Source organism: Varanus komodoensis, unplaced genomic scaffold (genome assembly GCF_004798865.1).
Source record: "Varanus komodoensis strain SLA01 unplaced genomic scaffold, ASM479886v1 scaffold9, whole genome shotgun sequence".
Lineage (NCBI taxonomy): Eukaryota > Metazoa > Chordata > Lepidosauria > Squamata > Varanidae > Varanus > Varanus komodoensis.
Window position 1 is genome coordinate 22,192,174 of NW_025336598.1, and position 12,412 is coordinate 22,204,585.

General features: G+C 39.4%; 1 protein-coding gene across 1 annotated transcript in view; it reads right to left on the reverse strand.

Annotated features, from left to right (window-relative positions):
* Positions 1-3,581: 3,581 nt before the first annotated feature.
* GABRA4 (gamma-aminobutyric acid type A receptor subunit alpha4) overlaps positions 3,582-12,412 on the reverse strand; it is a 61,304-nt gene continuing 52,473 nt past the window's right edge. Inside the window, exon 9 of the mRNA XM_044418027.1 lies at positions 3,582-4,109. Coding sequence (XP_044273962.1) covers positions 3,582-4,109 — 528 coding nt within the window. The remainder of the gene's footprint in view (positions 4,110-12,412) is intronic.

Genomic DNA, 12,412 nt, shown 5'->3' on the forward strand with positions numbered 1-12,412 from the left:
TACCCAAGGCACCCACAGAGTCATGGTGTCCTCTGGAGAACAGCTACTTTGATGTAACCCTGGACTTGTCAAACAGAGAAGAAGCAACACAGTATTGATAACAGTCCAATAAATGATGACATTTTGACATTTCAGACTGAGCTTCAAGATTGCTGAGAGGACATGGCACTGTGAACCCATAACTTCTACAGGCCCAGGCAGAAAGGGTATGAGAGTCAAGGAGAGATGGTACACATGGCGGGAGCATGGAGCAGAGCAGCCAAGTATGTGCACACCAAATCTAGTTTTCTACGTAGGAGACAAGATGCACAGATAGACCTAGTAAGGTTCAATGGATAGTATGCCACCGGACATAAACAAAGAGCACTTTTCTTCTGCATCATGGAATACTGTCATCTCTGATCATGTGAAGAAGCATGTGATGAAACTTTAGTCTGAGGTAGCTGCTTCCCCAGGGACAGCTGCTGCTATTCCCCTGCAAGCAACTAGGATGTTCCCAAAGAAGCCCTCCAGTTCATAGCCCATCAAGCCAAACACAACCCACAAACCATAAACTGTGGCATGGCAGAAACCCCACACCATAGTTGGATTTGCTTTTGTCAAATATGTATACGATTGCACTGCTATTTTCCCAGAAATAGGAATTCTGATTTGGAAGTCTGAACAAAGTCTACCAGTTGTACCAGACAAGTAGGTGAAATCATAGTTTAAATACATTAAAAGAAAATTCATTTAAACTGAAAGGTTTCCCTGCTTTTATTATGTCTATGCTTCTGCTGGGAAGGAGAAAGTATTTCCTGTACTTGTGCTTATTTCCTTTTTAAAAATTCAATCAGGGAAGCACATCTACTTCGACATGTATTGTCCCTGACAATGCAATTTCTTCTCTGCTTAAATTATTGCAAGCAATTAGCTTTTGAAGGAATTGCATTTATTTCCTGAACTGCACCCTATCCCCTCCCCAACTTTGCCAGGCAAAACCCAGTTGACTCCTTTTAAAACCAGTTGAATGCCACTAAAGAGTAGACTGAAGTAGAATTCTAAGGGTGATCACAGTGGATTCTTCACCCACACACAATTCTCACATGCAGTATGAACCCCAGTTTGCAGTTTGCGCTGCAGACATGCGCAGCAGAAAGATGGAAGATGGATTTGTGAGTACAGACCACGGTGTTGCCCTGCTCTTCATGCACCCAGTGGCTGACTGTCTGTGCACAGAAGTGTTGTCGACGTGCTAGGTGCTAACCCACAGACACAGGCTACAGTTGTCTTTGCCTTCGGGTCTACTGGAGCCATGCTCAAACACTGCAGACCTAGATATTAAGCCTGCCTGGCTCCCAAGCACTTACCCCAGCACAGAAAAACATGATGCCTATTTGGAAGAGCAGCTGGAACTTGCTAATAAAGCAGACTTGCTTATGATTGGGATGCATCAGTTACTAGGTCGCATACATATTATGCAAAACAATGAAATGAACAATAAAGGGAAAATGCCCAATGAAAATGGACTGGTGAAAAATTAAGCTGGGGGTGGGATGGATCTGGGTCAGAGCAAGAAGAGATGCAACAAATGGGAGAGAGGACAGGGAGAGAAAAAGAATGTCTCTGGATTGGCAGGGTTACTTTTCCTCTTCTTTTCAGAGGTAAAAAGTAGGAAAAACAGGCTGTACTCCAGAGTAGTTTCAAGAGTAGTTCTAGAACTACTGTAGAGACATTCCTAAGGAAAGCTGATATTCTCACCCTAAATGTTCATTCCAAGGCAATATAAGCATAATATTGCTGCAATGCCACCTTCACTTCACATTATTCTGTAGATTTGCTTTCATGTAGCTGAGTGAGCCCCCTTTAAAAAAAATCTCTTATGATACAGCTGAACTGTGTAATTGCTGAAAACCATGAAAATCTCACAAAAGGTTAATTTTAGTTATTACCACAGTAGTGCAAACTCCTCTTTGCTATTGCCTGGGACAAGTTTGCTATGGGAGACTCATGTCTACACATACCACCAGAGTGCCATAGTAAAAATCAGAGGAAACAGCTCCAGTGATTTTTATAAATGTCCCTTACATTGCGGCAATTAAACAATCTAAGTAATTTTAAAACATAAGCAACAATCTTGGCCCTGGTTCCATATTCACATATTAAAGCTACAATGGACTAGAAACTTAGAATAGTTATTCACACAAAAAATGGCAATGGCAAGTGGTGGGGTGGGAAAACCATCGTTTTGGCACTCTCTCACTATAAAACAACTGCCAAAGGGCACAAGTTAAGTGATATTGAACCTTACATAGCGTCAATGCAAAAATAATGGCTTACATCAGTCTAGTGCAACCTGACACCCTCCAAATGTGTCAGACTACAACTCCCAGCATCCCCAGCCAACTCGTCCTATGACTGGGTTGCCTGGGACTGCTAGGACATGTAGTCTACCACATTTGGTGGACACCAGGTCGAGGAAGGCTGATTTAGGCTGCAGTCCTGTACAAGTTTAGCAGGAAGAAAGTCCTAGAGCTCTCATGCTGGCTGGGGAAGATAGTAGGAATGCTGGGACAATTGTCTGCCCTCATATGCTCACAATCATATCCTTAAACGGTTTACAAAGTACATGCAGGGAATGCAGGGTCACACTGTAGCAGGATGATCTGAGCAAGAGGCGATCTGGGTTTTTAGACAGGATATACATTCCAGCCCAGGTCAAGCACTTTGGTGTCCCATTTAGATTAACGGGGTGGACTTAAAGTGCTCCCTTTGCTTAGGTCATGTCCCTCATTTGCCAGTCAAAAACAGCTTGTCTTAGAGCTGTGCAGACTCATTAAGAACCATCCATCCTTAGTGCACAGGCAAAATAGCCTATGCATTGGCATATGAAATTGCTTAGTAAAAAAACAGCTACCAGCTCATTTGCATAATTATTTTCCCCCCTAAAGCTTCCCAGCATATAGCAGGAAATTTTGCTTTCTCTGCCCATAACTTGACAAAGGCTGTGATCCTATCTGTTTACTTAGCAGGGAGTAAGCCTCACTGAACTCAAGGAGCTTACTTCTGAGTAGACATGTATAGGACTGCACTGTGAATATGCTTTTTTAAAAAAATAAAACAGAAGGCCTTTACCAGCAAAGGCCAGAATATGAACCATTTAACAGTAACCATACTTCCTAATGGAGTGTACAATCCAAAGTCACACAATGAAAATACAGGTTTCTATGGATCAGTGTGCACAGTAGGAAAAGCCACTCCAGATTTCTTGCACGTTGGTATGCTACTACAGTTTCTTTGCATCCCATCTCTGTGCTTTCCAATGGCCCAGTGTATTTCTGTCCAAACAGAACTTCATATGGACAAGGCCAGGATGCCTGTTCATAGCCATTTCTCTCTCTCTCTCTCTCATTCTCTCTCTCTCTCTCTCTCTGCTGAGTTAATTTAGCTAATAACATCTGCTCTTTACCATGGGAAAATGAGCACAGAGCTTTGTTTAAAAAATAAGCATTAAAAGTTTCTTTTTTAAAAAATAGTTTTAAAAGAAGAAACTCTGCATTCAAACATGTTTCAAAAAGAAAAACTACTACATAGCAGCAGGACTACATTAGACTTTTTGATTTTTCCATGGTGTCCTTGGATAGATAAACAACCCAGTAGACCATGTTAAAAGCTCCAAAAGTGACGGGAAACAAAATACGTGCATATTTGTCGATCTTACTGGTGCCAGAGCTTGAGGGAGGAGGGGCAGGACTGGCAGCCGACGGCTTGGCAGACACCCCCAAAGTATTCGCTGTAGTCTGAATCTGCTCCAGTCTAGATCCAAGTAAATGATGAATGGATGGAGATCCAGCTATAGCTTGCTGGGGTATATATCCAGTTAAAACTGGGGTAGAAGGAGGAGCCGAAGGAGTCCCTCTCGCAGAAGCCAATGTTTCTGATACACTAATGCGGCTGAATGGGTTTGGACTTGATGCTGAAGGAGAGCGTGGGGTAACATCTGAAGACCCCTGAGTTGCCAGAGAAGGTGGCACTGAACTGTTGCCGGTGTCAATTCTCTTCACACTCTCAGCTTCTGGCTGCACTAAGGCGTTACTTCTTTTCCTCACATTTGAATTTGAGTCTGTACTCTGCAGTATTGAAAGAACAACATCAGAGGTTTGGGATAGAAAGGCTCATGCACAAACACATACATCTTCAGATAAATTTTGCCATGAAAATTACACTTTACTACTAAAGAAATTTAGGATGGGGTTAGGGCGTTCGGTGCAATATTTTTTGGTCAACATAAAATCTCTTCCTACTGCACATGGGCATAAAAAGATTATCATATGGCAAGTTAGAAATGCACTGTTGTTTTTCTAAGCCCAGAATCACTAGTATATCTCCCCTAACTCTAATTTTGATGGTATTGTATATGCCAGTCAGCTGTAGTAATTATCATAGATGCTTGTGACTATAAGCTACTCTGTATATTTCTCAAAACGGTGGCAGAACTTTGCAATATAGTCCTCGTCAAGCAGCAGAGTCAAAGAGTGTCCAATTCTTTTATGTGGAAGGGTGTTTAAAAGATCCCTGCATGAACCCTCAAAGAGCCAACTATGCTAAACTTTTCTGCTTGAAGTGCTAGTTTACTACATATAAGGAGGATGTTTTGCTTTGCTTTTTAAATATGGGGATATATTTATTTATTCATTCATTTATTTAAAACATTTCTATGCCACCCCCATCGTAACAAAGCCTTGGGGCAGCTCACAACAAAAACAAACAAAAGCATATAAAAATTATACAATAAAAATATTAAAACCCGGTGCATCTCTGCTTAAATTTAAAAAAAACCCTACATAATAAATTAACAGTTAAAATAAGTTTTAAATAAAAAGGTCTCAGCCTGGTGCCGAAAAACAAATAACAACAGTGCCAGGCGGACCTCTCTGGGGAGCGCATTCCATAGATTGGGCGCCACTGCAGAGAAAGCCCTTCTCCGGGTACTCACCCTCCTAATATCATTCACAGAGGGTTCCCGGAGAAGGGCATCTGTTGCTGATCTCAAGGGGCGGGAGGGCATATATGGATGCAAAATTACTTCCTCCATTTGCAGCGAGAAGTAACACAGTCCCACATTCTACTGCCTTGGTTGACTACCTCATTCTGTTAATCAGTGTTAATCAATTCTGACAAGGACAATATTTGACAATATTTATTTGAACTCCCTTTAGAACAAACCACATCAACAGTTCTAGAAATAATCCATTCTCAGCTGTGTTCTCCCACAACTCTAGGTCCAATTTATGAGGCCTGTTTAGTTGTTATCAGTGCATTATACCACATATAGTTCGTGGGTTGAGTTTCAAACCAGATGTAAAGTTTGTTCAAAAAAACTTAATATGCAGATCCTCTTCCTGACTGTGATTGAATGTTTATCCCAGTGTGAAATGATACAGAACGACTGACCTTAATACTCATAGCTACAGCTAAATGCCTCAAATTTGAATGGCACTAATCAATTTTCAAGTAGGAATAAAATCTTTGCTTAGTTGTATGAACACCAACCAACAGTTCATCTAAGTGTTTCTTCTGCCTAACAAAATTACTCTTTCAAGAAAACCATCTCTCTCCCAGGACCAAGTAATGTGTGGATCCAGTGGCACACCACAAATGAAAACACTGGACTTATTTCATTAAAGTCTATTAGTACAAAATGTAATGCTCTTGGCTAGCATCCATAGTGTTTTGCAGGGATGGGGGGATGGGGGGGAACCATGTTAGCCTGTTAGCAAAAGCAACAAAGTACCGTGCAGCAAGTTAAAAACTAACACATTTATTGTAGCTTAAGCTTTCATGGACTAAATTCTGCTTTATCAGATAAGCTTATGCTATAATACAATATTCAAGCATTGTTTTATGTAGATGAATGTTTTTAAGCAAATAAACCTTACGATGACCAATTATGTCTACTGTTTTAAAAACCCACAACTTTTCTTGAAGGATAGTGATAGAAACCATCAGATGCATGCAGGGGAAGGAGGTGACAAGGGCCTCCTCAGTGGGGCCGCTTATCCATTCCAGCTTTTCTTCATAGGAGCTATCCATTGGGTTCCATGGTGCTGACCCTCTTTGGTGGATAGCATTCAGCACCAGGGATAGTTCAAATGACACTCAAAAGAAATGTATGAGGTGCTCCACTGACACAGGAGTCACCAACTTCCACTGCAGGTATGACGTCTTATACTTAAATTGCTTCTTTATTGTTGTAACCAAGTTTTATTTTTGTTTGCAAGCCAGCTTGAGTGCATTTTTCTTGGTAAAAAGGTGGGGCACAAATCAGATTTTAGATACACAGTTGAGCTAACGTTATTCTCTACACACACACAAACTTCTCTAACAATTCTGCTTGGAGCTTAAATGCATACATAACAATTGCATCAATAATTCAGAGGAGCAATAATAGGCAATGCATAGAAGGTGGAAGGCATTCTTGTTTCGGCGAATTGCTTCATTGGACTATTTCTGCCTTGCAGTGGATTGCTGCTAACAGCTATTTTCCATCCACATTTGTAAGGGCTGGATTTTTTGCTAGAAGGAAGAGAAGGAGAAGCAGAAAAAGATGCTGATGGCAGGCAGCAGGCATGACTCAAGTGGCACTAGAAAGCTCAAGTCACATTCCAGCACATGCAGCTCCAATCACACAAGCATGTCATTTCTGTATCTCCATACATAAAGGTTCTGTATGACCTATGGACAGGCAAATGAAGTTTTAGCATTTTAAAACACATTGCAATCAATTACATATCCAGCAAAGACCCATGTTCCATGCATATGGGGGCTGCAGATATAGCAAACTCACAAAGTGGAGGCAGAAATGAAGCATAGCAGATACAAAACCAATAGTTTTTTTCAATCATAAGAGTGAAAAATATATGGCCTACATAGATGCCTAGTGGAACAATTCTATTCATGTTTTCTTAGAGGTGAGTCCCTCTATATTTAACGGTGCTTCCCTGCATAGGATAGCAGCCAAAGTTTACCTTTTTCTGAACAGACCCCTTTGTACAGAATTTTTCAGTGTCACTTTACATGGGTGAAATAGCATGGTAAGAAAAGTTGACTAGAGAATAAGCACAATTAGTTTCCAGCAAGGATCACTTGTATAAGAAGAGGGATCAAAAATCCAGAATATGATTCTGGATGTGAAGCAGGTATTCCTCTTTATCATATATTGCTATATATAATGAACAGGAACAGCCATTTCATGGGGTCTTTGAATGTTGCTGCTATTAACTGTCAGTAACTATCCAGGGATGTCAGTAATGGAACAGTATATAAAAGCTTTAAATAAAATTAAACAAAATAAATAAATAAATAAGCAAACATAATTATTTTAGCCTCCACCTCTGGATATACCATTGTTATGCATACACAAGGATATTATCTTTTTATCTTTTTTTCATTTTAATACAATAATAAATAAATAAATTGCAATTACAATATTTTTTCATGCCCTTTTAAGGCAGCCATTCATACATTGCCAAAAAAGAGGAAAACCTTCACCAAAAAGAGAACAATAGTGAGCACTGATGCACATAAGATGTGTTTGTGCTAATGTATATTTATAGATTCACATTAAGAAATAATTATAATTTAAATAGAAAAACAATACATCACACTACATTGTAAACCTTCTGTTTAACTTGTGTTTACATTCTGCCCACTAGCTAAATGATGGTGGGCAATTTCAAGGCACCTGCTGGCAATCCCTTTAAATCAGACTTGGCTTGGACAGCCCATCAAACAGAGGATGCCATCAAATCCTTCAAACAGGGGGCTGTCCTCTGTCCTACATGACCACCCTCTTTAATATTGTCTCTTATAGAAACTCATCAAAATGTTCCCCTTGCTGTAATGGATTCCCAGACGATGGAATCCTAAACAACCTAGTTTTCTTCTTATGGCATCAGGTCACATTTTGCCCAGGTGGGCTTGATTTCAGGTAAGGTGGACTTTGCACTATTAAGCAAGTTGGCTTCTGAAGCTGGTTCATCCTAGCTTCACCCACCACCACCACCACCACCACCACTGTAAAAGAGCATTTAGTCATTCCCTGTTACAAAAAACAGTTGAACACTTTTGAAGATGTTTTCCCACTTTTAAGGAAGACTGTTTCCAATGGCAAGAAAGGGCATTATCTTGACTTAATTCATCTTGCCACAATTCACATAATGTGAACAATTCACAATTGATGTGCTTTCAGAACCATTGTAGCAAAAATCTTATCAGCTTCCTTTGCTTCAGAGGTAAGATAATCAGGCAAACTCCCTTTCAGGCATTTATAAATATTGTAATTAATGGCATGACCATCTATTTCCAAATGGAAGCACATTAAATTGGCCGTGTGTAATGCAACAAAGCATGCCCTTGGCATAATTTGCTGCAAATCTGTCTAATCTATTGTTAAACATTAAGGCAGTTCTATTCAATAAGATCACACAGCTCACCTTATGGTACAAAATCTTAGATACAAGAAGAAAAAGGAGATGCTACTCCCTCTTTTACAAAAACAACCCAAAGATCATTCCCTGTTCCTGCCCCATGATCCAAACTCCCTAGGTAGAACTGCTACCATACTAATATGGTGCTGCAGTAGGAGTTAATCCAAACTCTTCAATTTTTAACAAGGTTTGCCCATTAGAAACAGCTGTTCATTAGCACCGCAAATTTTGGAAAAAGAAAAAAAGTCCTCTGAGTCTCCATAATCCTCTACTTGAGCCAGAAAAGGGAAGTATTAGATTGTTTTGCATATTACTAGCTTATGACAAGCAAGCCAATTTTGCCCTTTAGTAAAGTCAAATTACAAATTTAGGATTGGCTGAAACTGTGCATCCTTGCAGAAGCTGAGATTTACATCAGCCAGTTCCCTGGCATATTAAATCAACACCACTGAAATGGCAAATGTGACTCATGTAGCTACACCACAATGGAAGGAGGTGAAGACGCAAATAATATAGATAGTCATACTAATGGAGAGCTTCAAGCCCTTCCCTTTCTATGTAAATTCTTGGGAAATGTGTTCTTCTCATCTCCAGTATGAAATAGTATCGTCCTCAGAACACTCCCCCATGTGCTTTTTTGCATGTTTTGAGTAAAATGGCATCAGATGCTATTAAAAGTAATAACTCTCTAGCTCTTGTGGCAACCTTCAACAAAAGGTGCCCAATTATTGCCCATGCTGTCTAGGAATGATGGAAGTTTCAATCCAACATGCCTGGAGGATACCTGAGTGAAGAAGGGTTGTCAAATGGTTCTGGAGATAACAATTAATACTTACAAACTGTAAGTGATGAAAATGTGGTTGTATTTTCCTATGTGGTAGGAATGTGAATATATACTGAAATTTTGGAGAAAGGTTTTTTAAGAGAGGAGTAAAATACTAAGTTTAAATATTGAAGTACGTTCTGAGATTGCATCACTCTCAATATTTAATAAAAACCAATTATAAAAAACAGAATTATATTCCATGATAGAAAACTTTGCTGTGACTTTTTTTAAGTTAGTAGACCAAATTATACTTATTCAGATGAAAAGTGAATTAGTTCAGCACTGTTATGCAACTTTGGTTTCACATAGCTTCCAGAAGGATTAAACCTTAAATTATCTGTACTTACTGATATGTGTAAGACATTCTTGTGTGGATTGAACCTCCTGAGGGAGAATTTCAACCAAAACAAAGGCTTTTCATATGCAGCATTTTTCTTGCCTGAGGCACTTTCATCTGGGGTCAAAAATTACCCCAAATGTAATTAATGTTAGTTTTTTCTTAATGCAGGATGAACTTCTTGTATCCTCTTGTGATATGGAATTGAAAAGAGGAGAGGGAGTGCCTGAGCCTAAGGTTCATCTGAGGCCATTCCTGCACCACTAAATTATAGTTCAGCATTACATCCAAACAAAGATAGTGGCTTCGGATTTAACAAGAGAGCAGGAGGTAGGTAAGCTTACATAAGGGATCTTCAAGCTTTGCCAAATCCCAGGTCTGAATGCAGCACATTTAAATCTTTAGTGTACCACAGTAGAATTTCACTCTAATGCAACTCTTCTAGCACCAGGGAACCTGTCCACAGTGCTTTGTCTGCTTCTGAGCCCATGAATGTTGCAGGGGATTATGGGAAATCCTCTAGGCACCCACTCAGTTCATGCAGTGCACCCATCAGTCTTCGGTTTCAGTACATAAGCTGAGAGTACACCCTAAGAGCACACATATCCAAAATTATCCTGGAATTGCTCACTGAAGGGAACAATTCTTACTGGTAGACAAGCTGCCTTGCAGAAGAACTTTTCAACATTTCTGATCTTCTTATTTAGGAATGGCAATAGGATTACGTAAAGGAACATATATACCCGTATATACCTGCATAGACCCAAAGAACATATTCAAAGACACTCCTCCAGGTACCACCACTAAATGAGGTAAGGCAGGTACCTAATAAGAAGGGGGCCTTTGCAGTGGTGGCACCCCAGCTTTGGAATGCCCTTGTGATCTTTAGTGCATGATGAAGAGTTTGTTATTGTCCCAAGCCTTTTGGTCCTTCATTATTGATTTTTCAAATGTCACTGTGCTTTTAGGTCTTCAAGCCGCTCTTGGATTTCCTTTCTTAAAATTTTGGTTTCTTATGTTTTAAATCTTTAAATTTTATATAATTTATATTTATTAAATTTGATAGATCTTTAACTATGTATATTTTATCATGCTGTATTTTATGGTTTGCCTTTTTTTTCCCAGAGACCTGTGGCTATTAGGTGGCACAGAAATGTAATAAATAAATGTTGAAGAACTCCAGTATTCCTGTGAAAGTGAAGTCTAAAACCTGTCAAACTACTTTCAGATGGAGGTGAAAGCATCACGAAGCAGACCAGGAAGTAAAAGAGGGTTGGATGGACCAAAACAACCTCCCAAATATCTTACCATGAAGCAAAAAATCCATCTAACAGTTTCCTACAGATCAATCCACACCACCCAGCCTGCAGGGCTTTTTATTATTATTTTAATATTTATATACTGCCCCTTTCCCATGGACTCTGGACAGTTTTCAGGAGATTGAAACCAACCTTTAATTTAATCCTATTGTGATATTACAGGTAGAGAGCAAGTAGCAAAAAGAAGCTAACCTACCAAATAGCATCCCAGCCCCCTCCAGAAAATTGATTTTAGAAATTAAACCAGGCAGTTTGAACCTCTTTCAGACTGAGGGTTAAAATCAATTTAGAAGATGCTCTTGGAAGACTCTTTCTATTCGCACCTGTGACTAAAGACATACGCAGCAAGGCCAAGTATACCAAAAATACCAGTTTATTTTAGTTTAAAGTTCTTACTGCCACAAAACAATCCTTAATGATGCTTTGCAGCCTTATAGAGTGGGAGGAGGTGGAAAACAGCAAAGCTTGGAAACCATCAAGCAACTATAGATCAGGCCAAAACAGAGCCAAGGCAAGAGCAGTAAAGACAAGACACTGGGAAACCTACAGGACTGTACTGGGATTCCAGGCAGGTTAGAGTGGGTCTACAGGCTTGAGGTTGAACATTCCAGAATTAATTGCTGGGCATCTGACAGGCCCAACGTGAAACACCATCACAAGCAAAATCAAAAAGACCTTTAACCCTGTCAAGATGTCCAAATGTACTGCTAGTGGCATTCTGAGATATTCTCCCAAACTAGAATGTTTGTGTTTTCCCCCTAATTATCTTCAAACAGTAAGAGCTACAAATATTGACATTTGCAATTATTGCTTATGAATTTACCTCAGCAAAAACAACATAATTTTGAACTTAGTTGCATTCACAGACCCAATAAGTCTTATATAGAACCTCGCTAGGATTTCTGGCAAAGCTGGATAGAATTGGACCTATGAAATTTTCATGATTTTCTAACTTATGGGAACCAATTATTCACTTGCTGCCCGTGCGTGTGTGTGTGAAACGCAGCTACAGCAGTGTAGCAACCCATAGTTTTGATATTACTATTTTATGGGAAGCTGGAGACAAACAGAAGAAGAACCTTGAAAATACAAAAGAAAAGCTGATTCCTTTGTGGTGACTATATGGGAAAAGCTAATACAGACAGGATAAGATAGCATCTATATATAATATAATGAAGTTACCACATTTAAATTAGTTTAAAAGGGAGGTGTAGAAACAGTAGTCTTTGGAGGCCTGTTAGCACAAGTCATTACATTGGACACATGTGAAAAATTGTTAATATCTTTTATATTGTTATTATTGTTATTTTTTATGTTGTGAGCCGCCCCGAGGCTTCGGTGAATGGGGCGGCGTATAAATGTTCTAATAAATAAATAAATAATAAAATTGTTTATGCTTCAAGCAAAATACTGTTATTTGTGGCAGAAATTTGGGGGAGGGTAATTTAATGACAGACAGACA